Raw genomic sequence first — 24016 nt, 5'->3', positions numbered from 1 at the left:
GGAGGGAGCGGAGCCGAGCGGGGAAGTGTCGGGCTCCCGGCACACGTAACCAGGGTTCCTTGGTTACCCGATGTGTACTCTGGTTACGGGTGGAGGGAGCCAGAGAGAGCATGCGCAGTGAAATCCAAAGGATTCCGCTTCTCAACAAAACGTTACATGCTGCGTTCCTTTCGCCCGACGCAGCGTCAAAATAACGACGCTGCGTCGTCCGGCGGATGAAACGCTGACACTTGCGTTATAGTGCGTTGTCCATACAAGTCTATGGAGAATAGCGCAGTGCGTTAACGGACTGCGCTATTCTCCATAGTGACGGACTCCGCTGAACGCAAGTGTGAAACTAGCCTTAACACCGCAGAGTTGAAGAGCCTCTCATTTCCCCATATAGAGTCTTGACCCCAATTCCTGTAATTCACTGCAATGTCTTTTCTGTTTATTTAGTCATCTACTGGTTGTCAAGTCTAATCCCTCTCTAGCAGCAAAGACACCATGGCCCTGGATTTATCAAGGTGTTTAAACACGCCAAAGTATCTCAATTCTTGTGCAACATGAAGTTTCACAAAAAGGTTGCAACTTTTGGTGGTATTACACCAGCTCAGCCAGAGTGAGGAGGAGCTGGGGTGTAGCAATGCCCACCCAACAAATTAATTAAAAGTTCTGGCGTACTCTATGCCAGAAGTGTTACTCTGGTCGCTGACTGGAGTAACAAGCAAGCGACACACAACAGCGATAGGATGTGCTATATTTATTACGATTGGCATTACTATCAAGCAAGATCAAATTGTCTGAAAGTATAGGACTAACTATACTCAGATTTTAGAATGTGTCCTATAAGATCATTTTGACTTAATTAAATCTGTTTGGTTGAAGGAAAATAAAGTTCACTTACTGTCCAGCAGAGGGCGACATCAGCAGCTCACCCCAATATCTAACAATGAGATAATAAATGAAGCCTCCACAACATAAATTGTCCGTTTAATCCACAGTTTTTCAGTTTACAGATATGGAACAGACAAATACAAAATAAAAAGAAAAAAAAAAAAAAAAATGAAATACATCAAAATAAAAAATAAAACATTGAATGTAAAAATGTCAACTGTACAGGTTCTACCTTCAGATATATTCTCCACATGAAGGTCAGGACAAACAATGCAACTGGGAATATTTAACAGCTCCAAGCTTCAAACACATTGCACCCCATTGTGAACATTGGGGGGATCCCTGCAGGTCACCGTTACGTCATCACCTTTATCCTAAAATCATTTTATTATATTTAGGTTGTTCAGTGCTTTTTACCCTAAATACTAACTCAAAACAGCAGAGGTGAGCGAGTACTGTCCAATCCTCACGTATTCATTCCGAATAGCGTGTGCAATGCAAGTCAATGGGGGGGAAACGCGCAAAGTAACGAGTAACCTGAATGGCGTATTATTTGTGCGAGTAGCAAATAGTTCAGCATTCGGGTTACTCGTTACATTGCGAGATTAGAACCGCTGCATGTATAAAATCATTACGAGTACCCGCTTCCACTATAGCCACAGACTGGGGTCTAGAAATCTGGATTGCCAATGCTGCAAAAAGGTGGGGTGGGGGGGGGGGGGTTGGGAGTGCAAAAAAAAAAAAAAAAAAAAGGGAACTTTTCCAAATATCTCCTTATAGAGGGATGAGTTTTGATTTCCTAACAAACTGCTCAAATTCAGAAAGTACTGTTTAAAGGGAGTAAAAAAAATAAAAAAATTCTTAATGGCTTGTGGCAGGCGCCGCCAGAGGGGAGCCGGGCGGCAGGCAGGCGCCGCCAGAGGGGAGCCGGGCGGCAGGCAGGCGCCGCCAGAGGGGAGCCGGGCGGCAGGCAGGCGCCGCCAGAGGGGAGCCGGGCGGCAGGCAGGCGCCGCCAGAGGGGAGCCGGGCGGCAGGCAGGCGCCGCCAGAGGGGAGCCGGGCGGCAGGCAGGCGCCGCCAGAGGGGAGCCGGGCGGCAGGCAGGCGCCGCCAGAGGGGAGCCGGGCGGCAGGCAGGCGCCGCCAGAGGGGAGCCGGGCGGCAGGCAGGCGCCGCCAGAGGGGAGCCGTGCGGCAGCCAGGCCTGATCAGTAGTATGTGGCCACTGGATGACCCCTGCAAATATCTAACCTTAGGGATCCCTAGACCACTTTTTGATTAGCATGGTGGGGGGAGCACAAGACCAGCATTGCAGTGTCACAGAGATGACGTTACGTCAGTCCAGCTAATCAAAAGCCACACCAGCAATCCCTGAGGTGAGAGACTTGCACGGCTTCCCCGTACAGTGACTAGTGAGCAGGTTGCTGGATCGATGGTCTCACAAATCAATTCACCCAACTCTAGTTGACAGTGATTTTAAAGGTTTAAAAAAAAAAAAAAAAAAGAAGAAATATAAAACACACCAAACCAGATTGCATATATAATTGATGGATTATTTTTCTATACCAGTGCTGCGGAATATGTTGGCGCTATAGAAATAAAACTTATTACCAGGGTGTAAAAGTTTCTAACAGGCGGCAGTGATTTTGCTTCGTCTAATCGTCTGCCAGAAGAGAGGTGAAGTGATGTAAACTACTACCTGAAAAGTAGTAACCCATCCGAAATCCATTATAATAAGGGGGACCCCGCTTATAGGGGCGGTGTTCCTGCTGGGACAGAGGCTCTTAAACAATACAACCTTTTAATTAGGATAAGTTGGCAACAATCTAGGTTACACCCCAATTTGGCTCATGCAGGTATACAGCACATCTCAGACAGATTTTTGTTTCCAGATATGGCACATATCGGGAAGTCAAGTGGGGGGGGGGGGAGGGATTGGTTTTTTTTTTCTTATTAAAGGCTTTAAAACATTAAATGAGAAACTCAAGACTGCGGATGAGTCTTACAATATGGCGACGCTCTGCAATATCAAGTCCTTCATCACCATATTTTACAGGATTGCCGCTAAGGTACAGCCATGGTGTCCCGCATATCAGTCCTTGATGTGGCTGTACTGTCAGTAATCATGGTCTGCGTCTTTGTTTTTTTTTTGTGTGTGGTGGCCTGGAGGACAGGGTGTTGTGACGGAGGGAAGATGAAGTTTTCACCGTGATGAATTGGAGCTGGAGCGGCTGCGGTGACGGCGGCGTGCAGGGGACCGAGAGCGCCGCCGGACAGGGGAGCGTCGGCGAGGGGAACGGGACCTGCGGACGGAACAGAGCGTTACCTGCTACTCCATAAACTTAACTTTATATGGACAAATAAATAAAATTACAAAATCTAAAAAAGGGGTTTTATGAAAGAAAAAAAAGGCGTCTATAGTAGCAGAAACAGCACCTCTCCCTTTTTCATTGGCCGTGTCCAGTATTACAGCTAAGCTTGGGTAGACGGTTGGGGGAGGTGTTGACACTTTTCCAGTTTTATGCAATCTCCTCTAAATGTGAAGAAGTTTTGGTAACGTAAGGAAATATTTGCAGTGAACTCCCAATAACGGTCATCCTTAGCCCCTTTACGATCGAGGACGAACCGGTACGTCCTAAATCATGAAGGGGTCATCACCACCGGCTGCTGCAGTGAGCCAGCGGAGATCCCCGCACATGTCTGCTGATTTGTACAGCAGACGTGTGCCTCGCACGATCCACCCACGCCTGATAACCCCTTAAATTGTATTGTCAAAAATGTGACAGCGCCATTTAAATGGCCGCAGTGGGTAACGCGCACTTACCGGCCACCATTGGAGGCCCCGTGACTATCATGGGGCGGTGGGTCAATGGTTGCCATGGTAGCACAGGATCATGTGAGGACTCCTGTCACTATGATGACTCACTTCCTGTTTCAACCGGCCAAGTACTGCCTGTTACAAGACATGAGCATTTCTGCTGATCTGAGCTGTTAAGCTCTGATCAGGAGATATGAATAAGCGATCAGACTGCTGATCCTTATCGTCCCCTAGGGGTACTAGCAAAATAAAAAAAAGTAACAAAAAAAAAAATTTAAAAATCTAAAAGTTCACATCACACCCCCATTCGACCCATTGAAAACTAAAGGGTTAAAAAAATCTACACATATTTGGTATCGCCGCGTTCAGAAATGCCCAATATATCAAAATATAAAATCGATTAATCTGATCATTAAATGGCGTAGCGGCAAAAAAATTCCAAACGCCAAAGTTACGTTTTTTTGGTAGTTGCGAATTTTGCGCAAAATGCAATAACAGGCGCTCAAAACGTAGCATCTGCGCAAAAATGGTAACATTAGAAACGTCAGCTCGAGACGCAAAAAATAAGCAGTCACTGAGCCATAGATCCTGAAAAATGAGAACACTACGGGTCGCGGAAAATGGCGCAAAAAGTGTGCCACTTTTTTGGACAAACTTCAGAATTTTTTTTAACCCCTTAGGATAAAAGTAAACCTATTCATGTTTGGGGTCTACGAACCCGCACCAACCTGAGGCATCACAGCAACACATCAGTTTTACCATATAGTGAACACTGTAAATATAATATCCCAAAAACAATTGTGCAATTTCCACTTTTGCAATTTTTCTGCACTTGGAATTTTTTTTTACTGTTTTCCAGTACACTATATGGTAAAACACATGGTCCAGGGAGGAGGTCTTTAAAAGGAACTCTACAGGCAAATGTGACACGGTGTTACGTCCAGTGCAAGTCCTGAAGGAGCGGGACATGACAGGGATTCTCATTGCTGTCTGGTGTCATTACCCGCCCTAAAAACCCTGCCCTAGGGCACAAGAATGGGGCTTTTACCCAGAAAAATGTGACCTTGGGGTAAAGACTGTGCTACTCGGCCCATGGTAGTACTGTAAGAAATAATCTGTGCACAAATATTAGAAGAGACCAAGTAACTAGTCCTATCACACAAAGCAGAAGGACAGGATAGGACAGGGAGGCAATAGCGACCGATAGGCAAAGCTGAAAGCTGGCATTGGTGCAGAAGAGAAGCATGGCGTTAGAGCGACTCCTGAAGTCATGGACGTTAAAAGGTTAAAAAAAAAAAAAAAAGCAGAATTGGAAAGAGAAACCGCAGACAGGAGAGTGCAGGTAACAACAACAGAAGATGCACTACCTCCTCCTCATACGCGGGGGAGAACGGCGCCACATAGGGGGAGGGGGCAACATCCGACGAGGAGGGCTGAATCTTCGTGGCACCACCCGCATGGGTCGTGGGGTAAGCACTGCACAAGCCGTGATCTCCTGGCCGTCAATCTGTCCTAAAAGGGACACAAAAGAACAATTCAGTCAGTCCCTGGTGTAATCCTGTATCACCATGAACACAGTACACAAATGCGATCACACAATAGGCAAGCGACAGTATTGAAGAACTACGAGTATCAGGTCTTCCTAGCTTTGCGCGTGAATAGAGAGAAGAAGGGAATTTTGTTACTTACCGTAAATTCCTTTTCTTCTAGCTCTTATTGGGAGACCCAGACGATTGGGGTATAGCTACTGCCCTCTGGAGGCCACACAAAGCACTACATTAAAAGTGCAAGGCCCCTCCCCCTCTGGCTATACCCCCCCGTGGCATCACGGGTACTCCAGTTTTAGTGCCAGAGCAAGAAGGAGGAAGCCAACAACTGGTTTAAACAAATTAACTCCGAGTAACATCGGAGAACTGAAAAACCGTTCAACATGAACAACATGTGTACCCGCAAACAGCAAAAACAATCCCGAAGGACAACAGGGCGGGTGCTGGGTCTCCCAATAAGAGCTAGAAGAAAAGGAATTTACGGTAAGTAACAAAATTCCCTTCTTCTTCAGCGCTCTATTGGGAGACCCAGACGATTGGGACGTCCAAAAGCTGTCCCTGGGTGGGTAAAGAAATACCTCATGTTAGAGCTGCAAAACAGCCCCCCCCTACGGGGATGTCACTGCCGCCTGCAGGACTCTTCTACCTAAGCTGGCATCCGCCGAAGCATAGGTATGCACCTGATAATGCTTGGTGAAAGTGTGCAGACTCGACCAGGTAGCTGCCTGACACACCTGTTGAGCCGAAGCCTGGTGCCGTAATGCCCAGGACGCACCCACGGCTCTGGTTGAGTGGGCTTTTAGCCCTGAAGGAACCGGAAGCCCAGCAGAACGGTAGGCCTCTATAATTGGTTCTTTGATCCATCGAGCCAGGGTGGCTTTAGAAGCCTGCAACCCCTTGCGCGGACCGGCGACAAGGACAAAAAGTGCATCGGACCGGCGCATGGGCGCCGTGCGGGAAATGTAGATCCTGAGTGCTCTCACCAGATCTAGCAAACGCAAGTCCTTTTCATACCGGTGAACCGGATGAGGATAAAAGGAAGGCAAGGATATATCCTGATTAAGATGAAACGAGGATACGACCTTAGGGAGAAATTCCGGAATGGGGCGCAGCACTACCTTGTCCTGGTGGAACACCAGGAAGGGAGCCTTGGATGACAGAGCTGCCAGCTCAGACACTCGCCGAAGTGATGTGATCGCAACAAGAAACGCCACTTTCTGTGACAGGCGAGAAAAAGAAACTTCTTTGAGAGGCTCGAAAGGCGGTTTCTGGAGAGCCACTAGTACTCTGTTCAGATCCCATGGATCCAACGGCCGCTTGTACGGGGGCACAATATGACAGACCCCCTGCAGGAACGTGCGCACCTTAGGAAGACGTGCTAGACGCTTCTGAAAAAACACGGATAGTGCCGAGACTTGCCCTTTAAGGGAGCTGAGCGACAAGCCCTTTTCCAACCCTGATTGCAGGAAGGACAGAAAAGCGGGCAATGCAAATGGCCAGGGAGACACACCCTGAGCAGAGCACCAGGTTAAGAAAATCTTCCACGTTCTGTGGTAGATCTTAGCAGAAGTTGACTTCCTAGCTTGTCTCATTATGGCTACCACTCCCTGTGATAAGCCTGTTGACGATAGGATCCAGGACTCAATGGCCACACAGTCAGGTTCAGGGCCGCAGAATTCTGATGGAAAAACGGCCCTTGAGACAGCAGGTCTGGACGGTCTGGAAGTGACCACGGTCGGCCGACCGTGAGATGCCACAGATCCGGATACCACGATCTCCTCGGCCAGTCTGGGGCGACGAGTATGATGCGGCTGCAATCGGATCTGATCTTGCGTAGTACTCTGGGCAAGAGTGCCAGAGGCGGGAATACATATGGGAGGCGGAACTGCGACCAATCTTGCACCAAGGCGTCTGCCGCCAGAGCTCTTTGATCGCGCGACCGCGCCATGAATGCCGGGACTTTGTTGTTGTGCCGAGACGCCATTAGGTCGACGTCCGGCACCCCCCAGCGGCGACAGATTTCCTGAAACACGTCCGGGTGAAGGGACCATTCCCCTGCGTCCATACCCTGGCGACTGAGGAAGTCTGCTTCCCAGTTTTCTACGCCTGGGATGTGAACCGCGGAGATGGTGGATGCTGTGTCCTCCACCCAATTCAGAATGCGCCGGACTTCCTGAAAGGCTTGCCGGCTGCGCGTCCCTCCTTGGTGGTTGATGTATGCCACCGCTGTGGAGTTGTCCGACTGGATTCGGATCTGCTTTCCTTCCAGCCACTGTTGAAAGGCTAGTAGGGCAAGATACACTGCCCTGATTTCCAGAACATTGATCTGAAGGGTGGACTCTTGCGGAGTCCACGTCCCCTGAGCCCTGTGGTGTAGAAACACTGCTCCCCACCCCGACAGACTCGCATCTGTCGTGACCACTGCCCAGGATGGGGGCAGGAAGGATCTTCCCTGAGACAATGAGGTGGGAAGGAGCCACCATTGTAGAGAGTCCTTGGCCGTCTGGGAAAGAGAGACTTTCCTGTCTAGGGAAGTCGTCTTCCCGTCCCATTGGCGGAGAATGTCCCATTGAAGTGGACGCAGATGAAACTGCGCAAAGGGAACTGCTTCCATGGCTGCCACCATCTTCCCTAGGAAGTGCATGAGGCGCCGTAAGGGGTGCGACTGGCCCTGAAGGAGAGATTGCACCCCTGTCTGTAGGGACCGCTGCTTGTTCAGCGGAAGCTTCACTCTCGCTGCTCGAGTATGGAACTCCATGCCAAGATACGTTAGTGACTGTGTCGGTGACAGATTTGACTTTGGAAAGTTGATGATCCATCCAAAAGTCTGGAGAGTCTCCAGCGTAGCCTGTAGACTGAGTTGGCATGCCTCTTGAGAGGGTGCCTTGACAAGTAGATCGTCTAGGTAAGGGATCACCGAGTGTCCCTGAGAGTGCAGGACTGCTACCACCGCCGCCATGACCTTGGTGAAGACCCGGGGGGCTGTCGCCAGACCGAATGGCAGAGCTGCGAACTGAAGATGGTCGTCTCCTATCACAAAACGTAGAAAACGTTGATGTTCTGTAGCAATTGGCACGTGGAGATAAGCATCTTTGATGTCTATTGAGGCAAGGAAGTCTCCTTGAGACATTGAGGCAATGACAGAACGGAGGGTTTCCATCCGGAACCGTCTGGCGTGCACATGTTTGTTGAGCAGTTTTAGGTCCAGAACAGGACGGAACGAGCCGTCCTTTTTTGGCACCACAAAGAGATTGGAGTAAAACCCTCTCCCTTGTTCCTGAGACGGTACAGGAACCACTACTCCTTCCGCTCTTAGGGAGTCCACCGCCTGCCGCAGGACATCTACACGGTCTGGATGTGGGGAGGTTCTGAAGAACCGAGCTGGAGGACGAGAACTGAACTCGATTCTGTACCCGCGCGACAAAATGTCTGTCACCCACCGGTCTTTGACCTGTGACATCCAAGTGTCGTAAAAGCGGGAGAGCCTGCCCCCGACCGGAGATGCGGAGGGAGGGGACTGGAAGTCATGAGGTAGCCGCTTTGGAAGCGGTTCCTCCATTTGCCTTCTTGGGGCGTGAATGAGCCCGCCAGGAATCTGAGTTTCTTTGCGTCCTCTGAGTCCCTTTGGACGAGGAGAATTGTGTTTTGCCCGAACCTCGAAAGGACTGAAACTTCTGCTGCCACTTTCTCTGCTGAGGTTTGCTTGATCTGGGCTGGGGTAAAGAGGAGTCTTTACCCTTGGACTGTTTAATGATGTCAGCCAATGGCTCGCCAAACAGTCTGTCTCTAGATAAAGGCAAGCTGGTTAAACATTTTTTGGAACCAGCATCTACTTTCCAGTCCTTTAACCACAATGCTCTGCGCAAAACTACCGAATTGGCAGACGCCATTGAGGTGCGGCTGGTAGATTCTAGGACCGCATTGATAGCGTAAGACGCAAACGCGGACATCTGCGAGGTAAGGGACGCCACTTGCGGCACCGCTGGATGTAAGATAGCATCCACTTTTGCTAAACCAGCTGAAATAGCTTGGAGTGCCCATACGGCTGCGAATGCTGGAGCAAACGACGCGCCGATAGCTTCATAGACAGATTTTAACCAAAGGTCCATCTGTCTGTCATTGGCATCCTTAAGTGAAGCGCCATCCTCCACTGCAACTATGGATCTAGCTGCAAGCTTGGAAATCGGGGGGTCTACCTTTGGACACTGGGTCCAGCGCTTGACCACATCAGGGGGGAAAGGATAACGTGTATCCTTAGAACGTTTAGAGAAACGCTTTTCTGGATGAGCGTCGTGCTTCTGGATTGATTCTCTGAAGTCAGAGTGATCCAACAGAGCACTTAATTTACGCTTGGGATAGAGGAAACGAAATTTCTCCTGCTCTGCCGCTGCCTCTTCTGCAGAAGGGGCTGGGGGAGAAATATCCAACAGCCTATTGATGGCTGAGATAAGGTCGTTTACCATGGCGTCCCCATCCGGGGTATCCAGATTGAGAGGGGTTCCAGGATTAGACTCCTGATCACTCTCTTCAGACACATCACAGGGAGACTGATTGCGCTGAGACCCTGAGCAGTGTGATGACGTTGAGGGTCTTTCCCAGCGAGCCCGCTTGGGGTGGCTGGGGCAATCATCTGAGTCATTATACTCATCCTGAGAAGCCGGGGACCCCCTTGCAGTCTGGATTAAATCCAACTGCGGAGGATTAGAGGACATAGACCTCGCCGTGTCCATAGACTGAGCCCCAGGCATGGATTGCAAAGTTTCCAGGATTTTTGCCATAGTCACAGACATATTAACCGCAAAAACTGCAAAGTCTGTCCCCGACACCGGGGCAGGACTTACAGGCGTCTCAGCCTGGGTCACTATCTCTCCTGACTCCGGCTGGCGAAGCAGCACCGGATCTGAGCATTGCACACAATGGGGGTCCTTGGAGCCTGCTGGTAGAGCAGCCCCACATGCAGCACACGCAGTGCACACAGCCCTAGCCTTGGCAGCTTTGCGTCTTGTGGATGACATGTTGCTGCCTCCTCAGAGCGATCTGGGGTATTCAGCCAGGAAGCGACCTCACAGTGCAGGGAATCAATAAATATCTATGTCCAGTGACACAATACACTAACATACACTGAGGCACTAGAGGGGCCAGCTGAAAAGCCGCTTACCGCCCGCTTAAGAGCGAGTGTGTGGTCTTCCAAAGCCCCTCAGTCTAGGTCTCCCAGAGCCTTGCGTCCTTCCTCCAGCCAGACATGCATGTAATGGCTGCCGGCGTTCTGAGAGAAGAAGGGGGGCGGGCCCTGGGCGTTCCTGACCAAGAGCGGGAAGCCTGCTTCCCTCTGTGCCTAGTGAGAGGGCTGGAGCATGTAAAACAGGCTCCAGCCCTCGTCGCTGCCGTGAAACAGCGTCTCTCCCCTACCCTGATTGACAGGGTGGGGGCGGGAACGATCGGAGCTGCCGGCGTCCTAGGCCCAAAAGCCAGGGACTAGAGTTATAAACGCCGCCGCCGTAAAAGCGCGGTCGGCGTATCCCCGGCGCACCACAAGTCACAGCAGCGCCGCCCGGTCCAGAGGGGGTCGGCGCTGCGTTCCCAGAACACAAAGTCCCCCAGATAACTGTAGGAACACCAGCTCAGTGTACGGTCCCCGGCGCACTACAACACCCAGCCAGCCCGGAGTGTGTCTGTGCCTGCCGGGGACACAGAGTACCTGTATGATGCAGGGCCAGGTCCCTGATGGTACTCCTGCTCCGTATCCATCAGGTTCTAATGGGTCTGTGGATGGAGCCCGGCGTCAGAGCTTTGAGGCCGGCAGGATCCCACTTCCACAGAGCCCCCAAGGGGATGTGGAAGGAAAACAGCATGTCAGGCTCCAGCCCTGTACCAGCAATAGGTACCTCAACCTTACAACACCATCCAGGGGTGAGAAGGGAGCATGCTGGGGACACTATATGTGTCCTCTTTTCTTCCATCCGAAATAGTCAGCAGCTACTGCTGACTAAAATCTGTGGAGCTATGTATGGAATGTCTGACCTCCTTCGCACACAAAGCTAAAACTGGAGTACCCGTGATGCCACGGGGGGGTATAGCCAGAGGGGGAGGGGCCTTGCACTTTTAATGTAGTGCTTTGTGTGGCCTCCAGAGGGCAGTAGCTATACCCCAATCGTCTGGGTCTCCCAATAGAGCGCTGAAGAAAGATTGGCTCCATTTTTACTGGGCTTTTAAAGGGAACCCGTCAGGTGCAATATACACCCAGTACCACGAGCAGTTCTGGGTGCATATTGCTAATCCCTGTATACACTAGCATAGATAAAGAGATCTTTAGAAACAGTATTTATAAAGCTCTTTTTTCATATGCTAATGAGCGAGGGGACTAGTCCCCTGGGTGTTAGTTCCCTTGGCTAGTCGGCCCCCTTAGCATAAAAGCACGCCCTATCATGTTAATGAATGTGCAGCATCGGAGGATGATTTCACTCGCTTCTCAGCTGTCATCGCCGCCTGACGCTGGATTTTGGCTCAGTGTGCACGATCCCGGACTTTCAGTCATGCGTATTACTTCAGTTTGAAGCCAGGACGCGTACACCCGACTTCAGAGTGCGCATGACCCAAACTCCGGGGTCTGCAAAGGGAGCCGAAATCCAGCGATGGCGGCGGAGAGGTGAGCTCATGCTGTGACGCTGCATATTCATTACCATGTTAGTATGCCAACAGGGGTGTACTAACATGCTAACGGGACAAACTAGCAAGGGTGCAACGCCCTTTGGACTAGTCCGCTCACTCATTAGCATCCAATAAAAGATCTTTAGAAATACGTTTTCTATAGGTCTCTATTTATGCTAGTGTATACAGGGACAGGCAGGGATTAGCACTATGCACCCAGAACTGCTCGTGGATCAGGTGCATATTGCACCTGACGGGTTCCCTTTAAGTGTGTATACATCAAGTCCTGAGCCAACATAGTAGGACGCGGCTAGCAGAGGAATCTATGGCCTCATTGCAGTGCCTGCTTCCAATACTCTGCAAGGGAAAAACTTCTCATGCCAATATAAAAGTGCCCAAAATCATGTCCCAAACACATCTGATAAAATAAAAATAAAGTAGCCGACCCCTTTATTACCAGAGTAGGTCTGGACTCTGCAGTTAGGCTGCTTTCACACATCAATTTTTCGCTGAGCGGCACAATACTGCGCTCTGCAGAAAAAACGCAACCTTTTTTTTGCCGCCGGTTGTGTTTTTTTTTCCCGCATAGACTTGCATTAGCGCCGTATTGTGCCGCATGGCCTTGCGTTGCGTCCGGTTTTTGCCGGATGCGGCATATTTAGCCCACGCGGCGGCCGGAACGTTGCCTGGCACGTTTTTTTTTCGTGCAGCGAAAAAAAAACCGCATCGCGCCAGATCCGGCGCGATTTACAATGCGACTCTATGGACGCCGGATGCGGCGTCCTGCAGCAAAAAACGCATCTGGCCGCCAGATGCGGTTTTTTTGCACTGTGCATGCTCAGTATCAAGCCGCAACCGTGAAAAAAAATGGACGGGCCGCATGGAAAAACGTATGCAACTAATAAGTTTTTTTTCGCCGCATCCGTTGCATAGGTTTTTGAGCCTGATTGGGGCGCAGTGCAAAAACCAGATGTGTGAAAGCAGCCTTATGGAGTCAGCAGAGCGTTGGGGACTATTCTGCTCATTGCTCCTAAGCACTCGGCCCCCGATGGTGGGGAAGATTTTGTAGAGAAAAATGTAATGAACGGACTGGTTAGTCCGGTAGCTCCTATTACAGGATGCGCTGGTATCGGTGAGCTCGGCACCACCAGCCGTACGATCACATATTAGTAAAGGCAGACAGCATGGCGGGAGAGGGGGCAGAGGTGACACACAGGAGGCAAGAAGACTGAATGAAAATCCCCCATTAATTCCACCTCTCTCCCCAACATTAAAATTCCCTTATTACCTCCATCCATGTGTTTCAAGGCTTTGTCAGTATCATCTGAAGCCTCAAATTCCACATATGCATAGCCCTTGTTGAGATGTGGGTGCCAGCGGTCTATAGGCAGGTCAACCATCTTAATCTTTCCGTAGGTGGAAAAGATTTCAAGTATGTGGTCCTAGGAGAACAAAATGTAGAGAAGTAGATGTTTAATCCATGGTGTGCTGTCCAGCATTATTTGTTAGCACAGAACAACATTAGAATTTGCTATACAACTGCACCAGTTATTAACTAGAAGAGTCTCTGTTAAGGGAGAGGCACTGTTGATGTGTTATCCATTGCAGGCCTGGCAGGGAACCTGTCAGGTGCAATATGCACCCCGAACCACGCGCAGTTCTGGGTGCATACTGCTAATCCATGCCTAACAGTTCCAGCCTATAGTAGCATAGATAAAGAAATCTTTGAAAAGAAAAAAAAAAAAGTATTTTTAAAGATCCTTTAGGATATGGTAATGAGGCCAGGGACTAGTCACAAGGGCGTTAGTTCCCTCGGCTAGTTGGCCCACATAGCATGGTAGCACGCCCCTGTGGGCATACCAATATGCTAATGAATGCGCAGCGACACCGCACATACCTCTCTTGATGACGGTTGGCGGAGGATGGATGCGCACTGCGTGTGATGCGGAGTCCCCGGCACTTCTGGATATGCGCGCTATACCTCACTGAAGTTGATAAGGTTACACCCGGTATCAGTTTAATGCACATAATCAGAAGTGACGGGGACTTCAGATCATGCGCACTGAGCATCCATCCTCCACCAACAGTGAGGTATGTGCGGCGTTGCTGCGCATTCATTAGCATGGTAGCATGCCCCTGTGGGCGTACTATGTGGGCCAACTAGCCAAGAGAACGAACACAATTGCAACTAGTCGCTAGCCTCATTAGCATATCCTAAACGATCTTTAGAAATACTTTTTCTAAAGATCTCTATCTATGCTACTGTATACAGGGACGGTTAGGCAGGGATTAGCAAGATGCACCCAGAACTGCTCATGGTCCTGGGTGCATATTGCACATTACAGGTTCCCTTTAAAATATGAGCAATGGCTGGCTGCAATTACAAACGAATAAGTCTGATTGTAAGCTCTTCAGGCCGGCCCCCCAATCGTTGTGCAACTCCTGTTTATTGCATCTGCTTTTTCTATCACTTCTTGGTGTATTTCCCATGGAATATCCTGGGGTTTTACAATAAACATACGAGTTGTGTCACCATGTGGCGGCACAACCTGCTGCTATCCAAGCAGATATTCATACAGTGAATGTGAGAGGGATCGGGCAAAAGGAGACGAGCGCGAGAGGCACGAAAACCTGAGCCCACCTTGGTAACGTTCCTGGTCAGCCGCCCAACGTGCACTTTGGTGGGTTTTGGACTTGGACTTCTCCTCTTTCTTTCCTTTTCATCACGTTTCGGCTGCTTTGATCTGTTGTTAGAAATATAATAAGTTACAATTGTAGGTTGTCCTTGACATGGCTGCCATATGACAACACTTCTTGTTGTGGTAGCTCAACCTTGCCATAAATCGGGTTTGTATATTTGGGCAGTGAAGGGTTTCCGGTAATCTGAAACCACACACTGACCCCACCGAGAGCCACAGGGCAGAAAATTATTAATAATAATAAATTATTAAATAATATGTATTCATTTATATAGCTCTATTAGTTCCACAGCGCTTTACATACAATGGCAACACTGTCCCCATTGGGACTCACAATCTAGAGTCCCTATCTGTATGTCTTTGGAGTGTGGGAGGAAACCGGAGGAAACCCACGTAAACACGGGGAGAACATACAAACTCCTTGCAGATGGTGTCCTTGGTGGGATTTGAACCCAGGACCCCAGTGCTGCAAGACTGCAGTGCTAACCACTGAGCCACCACAAGACTACAGTGATAACCACTGAGCCACTATGCTATTAAAGAAGGGAATTTTGTTTACTTACCGTAAATTCCTTTTCTTCTAGCTCCAATTGGGAGACCCAGACAGTGGGTGTATAGCTACTGCCTCTGGAGGCCGCACAAAGAACTACACTTAAAAGTGTAAGGCCCCTCCCCTTCTGGCTATACACCCTCCCGTAGGAGTACAGATTCCTCAGTTTTAGTACCAAAGCAAGAAGGAGGAAAGCCAATAACAGTTTCAAAAACAAATTCACCCGATAACACGATCGGAGAACTTAAGAAACAACATGAACAACATGTGCACCCGAAAAACGAAACCCTAAGAACAAATAGGGCGGGTGCTGGGTCTCCCAATTGGAGCTAGAAGAAAAGGAATTTACGGTAAGTAAACAAAATTCCCTTCTTCTTTTTCGCTCCTAATTGGGAGACCCAGACAGTGGGACGTCCAAAAGCAGTCCCTGGGTGGGTAAAAAGATACCACATGAACGGGCTGTCAGACAGCCTCTTCCTACAGGTGGGCCACCGCCGCCTGAAGGACCTGTCTACCTAGGCTGGCATCTGCCGAAGCGTAGGTATGCACTTGATAGTGTTTGGTAAACGTGTGCAGACTTGACCAGGTAGCCGCTTGGCACACTTGCTGAGCCGTAGCCTGATGCCGCAATGCCCAGGACGCACCCACGGCTCTGGTAGAATGGGCCTTCAGTCCAGATGGAATCGGAAGCCCAGCAGAACGGTATGTGTGAAGAATTGGTTCCTTGATCCACCGCGCCAGGGTGGATTTGGAAGCTTGCGATCCCTTATGCTGACCAGCGACTAGGACAAAGAGCGCATCAGAACGGCGTAGAGCCGCCGTGCGAGAAATGTAAATCCTGAGTGCTCTCACCAGGTCCAACAGATGTAAACCCTTTTCAAATTGGTGAACTGGATGCGGACACAAAGATGGTAAAGTGATATCCTGATTGAGATGAAAGGAAGAAACCACCTTGGGAGAAAACTCTGGAATTGGACGCAGTACTACCTTGTCTTGGTGAAACACCAGGAAGGGTGCGTACTTTAGAAAGCCGTGCCAAGCGCTTCTTAAAGAATACGGATAGCGCGGAGACTTGACCCTTAAGAGAGCTAAGCGACAAACCTTTTTCCAACCCAGACTGCAGGAAGGAAAGAAAAATTGGCAATGCAAATGGCCAGGGAGAAAACCCTTGAGCCAAGCACCACGCTAAGAATATCTTCCACGTCCTGTGATAGATCTTAGCTGAGGATGGTTTTCTAGCCTGTCTCATTGTGGCAACAACTTCATGAGATAAACCTGAGGCCGCTAGGATCCAGGACTCAATGGCCACACAGTCAGGTTCAGGGCCGCAGAATTCAGATGGAAAAACGGCCCTTGAGACAGCAAATCTGGACGGTCTGGTAGTGTCCACGGTTGGCCTACCGTGAGATGCCACAGATCCGGGTACCACGACCTTCTTGGCCAATCTGGAGCGACGAGTATGGCTCGATGGCAGTCGGACCTGATTTTCCGGAGAACTCTGGGTAACAATGCTAGAGGTGGGAACCCATAGGGGAGTCGGAATTGCGACCAATCCTGAACCAAGGCGTCTGCCGCCAGTGCTCGGTGATCGTGAGACCGTGCCATGAAAACTGGGACCTTGTTGTTGTGCCGTGACGCCATCAGATCGACGTCCGGCGTCCCCCAGCGGCAACAGAACTGCTGAAACACGTCCGGGTGAAGGGACCATTCTCCTGCGTCCATGCCCTGGCGACTGAGAAAGTCTGCTTCCCAGTTTTCCACGCCTGGGATGTGAACTGCGGATATGGTGGACGCTCTGCTTTCCACCCACGTCAAAATCCGTTGGACTTCTTGAAAAGCTTGGCGACTGCGTGTTCCCCCTTGGTGGTTGATGTACGCCACCGCCGTGGAATTGTCCGACTGAATCCGAATCTGCTTGCCTTCCAGCCATTGTTGGAAGGCTCGCAGGGCAAGATAGATTGCTCTGATTTCCAGAACATTGATCTGCAGGGTGGACTCTTCCAGAGTCCACATCCCCTGAGCCCTGTGGTGGAGATACACCGCTCCCCACCCTGATAGGCTCGCATCCGTCGTGACCACTGCCCAGGACGGGGGAAGGAACGACTTTCCCTGTGACAATGAGGTGGGGAGAAGCCACCAACGGAGAGAGTCCTTGGCAGTCTGAGAGAGGGAGACAGTCCTGTCGAGGGACGTCGATTTCCCGTCCCATTGGCGTAGAATGTCCCATTGTAGAGGGCGCAGAGAAACTGCGCGAACGGGACTGCCTCCATTGCTGCTACCATCTTTCCTAGGAAATGCATGAGGCGCCTCAGTGAGTGCGACTGGCTCTGAAGGAGAGATTGCACTCCAGTCCGTAGCGAGCACTGCTTGTCCAGTGGAAGCTTCACTATCGCTGAGAGAGTATGAAACTCCATGCCAAGATAAGTCAGAGATTGGGTCGGGGTTAGATGAGACTTTGGAAAGTTGATAATCCACCCGAAACTCTGGAGAGTGTCTAGTGCCACCTTCAGACTGTGTTGGCATGCCTCTTGAGAGGGTGCCTTTATAAGCAGGTCGTCTAGATACGGGATGACCGAGTGACCCTGCGAGTGCAGAACAGCTACTACTGCTGCCATGACTTTGGTGAAGACCCGGGGGGCTGTTGCCAGACCGAAAGGTAACGCTACGAACTGCAGGTGTTCGTCGTGTATGACGAAGCGTAGGAAACGCTGATGCTCTGGTGCGATCGGCACGTGGAGATACGCATCTTTGATATCTATTGATGCTAGAAAATCTCCTTGAGACATTGAGGCTATGACGGAGCGTAGGGATTCCATCCGGAACCTCCTGACTTTTACGTGTCTGTTGAGCAACTTTAGATCCAGGACGGGCCGATACGATCCGTCCTTTTTTGGGACCACAAACAGATTGGAGTAAAAACCGTGACCTTGTTCCTGAAGAGGGACGGAGGTCACAACTCCTTCCGCCTTTAGAGCGGCCACCGCCTGCAACAGAGCATCGGCTCGGTCTGGTGGTGGAGAAGTTCTGAAGAAACGAGTTGGCGGACGAGAACTGAACTCTATCCTGTACCCGTGAGACAGAATATCCCTCACCCAACGGTCTTTGACGTGTGACAGCCAGATGTCGCCAAAGTGGGAAAGCCTCCCACCGACCGCGGGTGTGGGAATCGGAGACCGCAAGTCAGGAGGACGCCGTCTTGGCAACGGTTCCTCCGGCTGTCCTTTTTGGGCGCGACTGAGACCTCCAAGAATCTGAGCGTCTCTGGTCTTTTTGAGTCTTTTTTGACGAGGCGAATTGGGACCTGCCCGGTCCTCGAAAGGACCGATAACCAGACTGACCCTTCCTCTGTTGGGGTCTGTTTTGTCTGTGTTGCGGTAAGGATGAGTCCTTACCCTTGGAGTGTTTGATGATTTCATCCAAACGCTCTCCAAACAATCGGTCACGAGAAAAAGGCAAATTGGTTAAGCACTTCTTGGAATGAGAATCTGCTTTCCAATGTCTCAACCACAGGGCCCTACGCAAAACAACGGAGTTGGCTGACGCCACTGCCGTGCGGCTTGTAGCGTCAAGAACAGCATTAATCGCGTACGACGCGAATGCCGCCATTTGCGAGGTCAATGGTGCTACCTGCGGGGCAAATGCACGTGTGACTGAGTCGACTTGCACAAGCCCGGCTGAGATAGCTTGGAGTGCCCATACGGCTGCAAAAGAAGGCGCTAATGACGCTCCAATCGCTTCATAGATGGATTTCAGCCAGAGCTCCATCTGCCTGTCAGTGGCATCTTTAAGTGCCGCTCCATCTTCAACTGCAACCAAGGATCTAGCTGCAAGCCTGGAAATTGGAGGATCCACTTTTGGACACTGGGTCCAACCCTTGACCACCTCAGGGGGAAAAGGATAGCGCGTATCTTTAAGCCGTTTAGGAAAACGCCTTTCAGGATAAGCGTGGGGTTTCTGGATTGCGTCTCTAAAGTCAGCGTGGTCCAGAAAAGTGCTTAAAGTACGCTTAGGGTATCTGAAATGGATTCTCTCGTGCTGCGAAGCTGACTCCTCCACAAGAGGAGCTGGTGGGGAAATATTTAACATCTTATTGATGTTAAATATAAGATCATTAACTATGGCGTCACCATCTGGTGTATCTAGATTGAGAGCGGTCCCAGGATCAGAATCCTGATCAGTTACGTCCGCCTCATCACCCATAGATTCATCTCGCTGTGACCATTGAGATGAATGTGAAGGCCCGTCATAGCGAGCCCGCTTAGGCTGCCCGGGGCCATCGTCCGAGTCAGAGTCTTCACCCTGAGGTGTATATGCCCGTCCCGGAGCTTGGAGCTGAGGGGGACCAGGGGGCAATGATTGCACAGTGTCCGTGGCCTGAAATACAGGCCTAGCTCGCAATGTGTCAAGAATTTGTGACATAGTGAGAGACATTCTGTCAGCAAAAGCTGCAAACTCAGTTCCTGTCACCTGGACAGCATTCACAGGTGGTACACCCTGGGTCACGTCCAGCAGAGGTCCCGACTGTGCAAGCGCCGCAGGGGCCGAGCACTGCACACAATGGGGGTCCGTGGAGCCTGCCGGTAGAAAAGTCCCACATGCGGTGCAGGAAGCATATAATGTCTGTGCCTTGGCACCCTTGCGTTTTACGGACGACATGCTGCTGGCTCTCTGCAATGTGAGAGAGTCTATAGCCAAAGGGCGACCAGCGCTATGCAATACAAAGTATTTGTAGAAACAAAATACTAAGAATACTACTGGCACAAGAGGGGGTGAGCCCTGAGGGCTGCTTACCGCCCGCTGAATAGCGGGTAAGAGGCTGCAGAATTCCTTGTCTGGGTCTCCCCGGCTCCCCTCTGCAGCTCAGCGTGTCAGCAGGAATGGCTGCCGGCGTCTGTGGAGAGGGGCGGTCCGTGGGAGTTCCCAAACAAAAGTGCGGGAAACAGTGTCCCCTCTGTGCCGATTGTGAGGGCTGGAGTATGTAAAAACGACTCCAGCCCTCGGCGCTGATGCACTGGCCAGCGTCCCGCCCCTCTCCTGACTGGCAGGTCTGGGGGCGGGAACGAACGGAAGCAGGCCGCAAAAGCCGGGGACTCGAGTTATCAGCGCGGCCGCCGTAAAAGCGCGGGCCGCGCTGAAGTCCCCGGCGCACCACAAGTGCCAGCCGCGCCGCAGTCCCAGCGGCCGGCGTGACCGATTCCTAGACGTGGCCAGCGTCCCGCCCCTCTCCTGACTGGCAGGTCCGGGGGCGGGAACGAACGGAAGCAGGCCGCAAAAGCCGGGGACTCGAGTTATCAGAGCGGCCGCCGTAAAAGCGCGGGCCGCGCTGAAGTCCCCGGCGCACCACAAGTGCCAGCCGCGCCGCAGTCCCAGCGGCCGGCGCGACCGATTCCTAGAAGTGTGCCTGCTTCAGCGAAGCTGAATGAGGCCATGGCACAAGCGCCGTAGCGCTGATGTCCCCCGGCGCACTACAACACCCAGCATGCTGCGGTGTGAGCGCCAAATGCACGGGGACACAGAGTACCTTGAGGAAGCAGGGCCATGTCCCTGATGTACTCCGCTCCATCCAGCATCTTCTCCAGGGGCTGTAGATGGAGCACGGTCTCAGTGCCTGGAGACCAGTAAATCCCACTTCACCCAGAGCCCTGTAAAAAGGGATGGGGAAGGAATCAGCATGTGGGCTCCTGCCGCCGTACCCGCAATGGGTACCTCAACCTTACAAACAACTCCGACATACAGTGGGGTGAGAAGGGAGCATGCTGGGAGCCCTGTATGGGCCCTCTTTTCTTCCATCCGACATAGTCAGCAGCTGCTGCTGACTAAAAACAATGGAGCTATGCGTGCGTGTCTGACCTCCTTGCGCACAAAGCTAAAACTGAGGAATCTGTACTCCTACGGGAGGGTGTATAGCCAGAAGGGGAGGGGCCTTACACTTTTAAGTGTAGTTCTTTGTGCGGCCTCCAGAGGCAGTAGCTATACACCCACTGTCTGGGTCTCCCAATTAGGAGCGAAAAAGAAAGCTTATTCCTTGCCAACACTTTTTTGTTTGCAACTGAATTAATTCAAGTCACATTCTGCATCAAAGAAGGGAATTTTGTTTACTTACCGTAAATTCCTTTTCTTCTAGCTCCAATTGGGAGACCCAGACAGTGGGTGTATAGCTACTGCCTCTGGAGGCCGCACAAAGAACTACACTTAAAAGTGTAAGGCCCCTCCCCTTCTGGCTATACACCCTCCCGTAGGAGTACAGATTCCTCAGTTTTAGTACCAAAGCAAGAAGGAGGAAAGCCAATAACAGTTTCAAAAACAAATTCAATCCGATAACCAGATCGGAGAACTTAAGAAACAACGTGAACAACATGTGCACCCGAAAAAACGAAACCCTAAAAACAGATAGGGCGGGTGCTGGGTCTCCCAATTGGAGCTAGAAGAAAAGGAATTTACGGTAAGTAAACAAAATTCCCTTCTTCTTTTTCGCTCCTAATTGGGAGACCCAGACAGTGGGACGTCCAAAAGCAGTCCCTGGGTGGGTAAAAAGATACCACATGAACGGGCTGTCATACAGCCTCTTCCTACAGGTGGGCCACCGCCGCCTGAAGGACCTGTCTACCTAGGCTGGCGTCTGCCGAAGCGTAGGTATGCACTTGATAGTGTTTGGTAAACGTGTGCAGACTCGACCAGGTAGCCGCCTGGCACACTTGCTGAGCCGTAGCCTGATGCCTCAACGCCCAGGACGCACCAACGGCTCTGGTAGAATGGGCCTTCAGTCCAGATGGAATCTGAAGCCCAGCAGAACGGTATGTGTGAAGAATTGGTTCCTTGATCCACCGCGCCAGGGTGGATTTGGAAGCTTGCGATCCCTTATGCTGACCAGCGACTAGGACAAAGAGCGCATCCGAACGGCGTAGAGGCGCCGTGCGAGAAATGTAAATCCTGAGTGCTCTCACCAGGTCCAACAGATGTAAACCCTTTTCAAATTGGTGAACTGGATGCGGACACAAAGATGGCAAAGTGATATCCTGATTGAGATGAAAGGAAGAAACCACCTTGGGAGAAAACTCTGGAATTGGACGCAGTACTACCTTGTCTTGGTGAAATACCAGGAAGGGAGATTTGCAAGATAACGCCGCCAGCTCGGACACTCTTCGAAGAGACGTGACCGCTACAAGAAAAACTACCTTTTGTGAAAGCCGAGAAAGGGGAACCTCTTTCAAAGGCTCGAAAGGCGGCTTTTGAAGAGCAAGGAGAACCTTGTTCAGATCCCAGGGTTCCAATGGCCGTCTGTAAGGAGGAACGATATGACAAACTCCTTGGAGAAACGTGCGTACTTTAGAAAGCTGTGCCAAGCGCTTCTGAAAGAATACGGATAACGCGGAGACTTGACCCTTAAGCGAGCTAAGGGACAAACCTTTTTCCAACCCAGACTGCAGGAAGGAAAGAAAAATTGGCAATGCAAATGGCCAGGGAGAAAACCCTTGAGCCAAGCACCACGCTAAGAATATCTTCCACGTCCTGTGATAGATCTTAGCTGAGGATGGTTTTCTAGCCTGTCTCATTGTGGCAACAACTCCCTGAGATAAACCTGAGGCCGCTAGGATCCAGGACTCAATGGCCACACAGTCAGGTTCAGGGCCGCAGAATTCAGATGGAAAAACGGCCCTTGAGACAGCAGATCTGGACGGTCTGGTAGTGCCCACGGTTGGCCTACCGTGAGATGCCACAGATCCGGGTACCACGACCTTCTTGGCCAATTTGGAGCGACGAGTATGGCTCGCTGGCAGTCGGACTTGATTTTCCGGAGAACTCTGGGTAACAATGCTAGAGGTGGGAACACATAGGGGAGTCGGAATTGCGACCAATCCTGAACCAAGGCGTCTGCCGCCAGCGCTCGGTGATCGTGAGACCGTGCCATGAAAACTGGGACCTTGTTGTTGTGCCGTGACGCCATCAGATCGACGTCCGGCGACCCCCAGCGGCAACAGATCTGTTGAAACACGTCCGGGTGAAGGGACCATTCTCCTGCGTCCATGCCCTGGCGACTGAGAAAGTCTGCTTCCCAGTTTTCCACGCCTGGGATGTGAACTGCAGATATGGTGGACGCTCTGCTTTCCACCCACGTCAAAATCCGCTGGACTTCTTGAAAAGCTTGGCGACTGCGTGTTCCCCCTTGGTGGTTGATGTACGCCACCGCCGTGGAATTGTCCGACTGAATCCGAATCTGCTTGCCTTCCAGCCATTGTTGGAAGGCTCGCAGGGCAAGATAGATTGCTCTGATTTCCAGAACATTGATCTGCAAGGTGGACTCTTCCTGAGTCCACGTCCCCTGAGCCCTGTGGTGGAGAAACACCGCTCCCCACCCTGATAGGCTCGCATCTGTCGTGACCACTGCCCAGGACGGGGGAAGGAACGACTTTCCCTGTGACAATGAGTTGGGGAGAAGCCACCAACGTAGAGAGTCCTTGGCAGTCTGAGAGAGGGAGACAGTCCTGTCGAGGGACGTCGATTTCCCATCCCATTGGCGCAGAATGTCCCATTGGAGAGGGCGCAGATGAAACTGCGCGAACGGGACTGCCTCCATTGCTGCTACCATCTTTCCTAGGAAATGCATGAGGCGCCTCAGTGAGTGCGACTGGCTCTGAAGGAGAGATTGCACTCCAGTCCGTAGCGAGCACTGCTTGTCCAGTGGAAGCCTCACTATCGCTGATAGAGTATGAAACTCCATGCCAAGATAAGTCAGAGATTGGGTCGGGGTTAGATGAGACTTTGGAAAGTTGATAATCCACCCGAAAGTCTGGAGAGTGTCTAGCGCCACCTTCAGACTGTGTTGGCATGCTTCTTGAGAGGATGCCTTTATAAGCAGGTCGTCTAGGTACGGGATGACCGAG

General features: G+C 51.0%; 1 protein-coding gene across 1 annotated transcript in view; it reads right to left on the bottom strand.

The window, feature by feature from the left end:
• Window positions 1-956: 956 nt before the first annotated feature.
• The window catches only part of RNPS1 (RNA binding protein with serine rich domain 1), a 51040-nt gene continuing 27980 nt past the window's right edge, over window positions 957-24016 (bottom strand). Inside the window, exons 2-5 of the mRNA XM_075319783.1 lie at window positions 14527-14711; window positions 13174-13327; window positions 5058-5202; window positions 957-3175 (exon numbers count right to left, since the gene is read on the bottom strand). Coding sequence (XP_075175898.1) covers window positions 3076-3175; window positions 5058-5202; window positions 13174-13327; window positions 14527-14711 — 584 coding nt within the window. The 3' untranslated portion in view covers window positions 957-3075. The remainder of the gene's footprint in view (window positions 3176-5057; window positions 5203-13173; window positions 13328-14526; window positions 14712-24016) is intronic.

This window comes from Anomaloglossus baeobatrachus, chromosome 7 (assembly GCF_048569485.1).
Source record: "Anomaloglossus baeobatrachus isolate aAnoBae1 chromosome 7, aAnoBae1.hap1, whole genome shotgun sequence".
NCBI lineage: Eukaryota > Metazoa > Chordata > Amphibia > Anura > Aromobatidae > Anomaloglossus > Anomaloglossus baeobatrachus.
The sequence above is the reverse complement of the archived record's forward strand: the minus strand, read 5'-3'. Positions and strand labels throughout refer to the sequence as shown.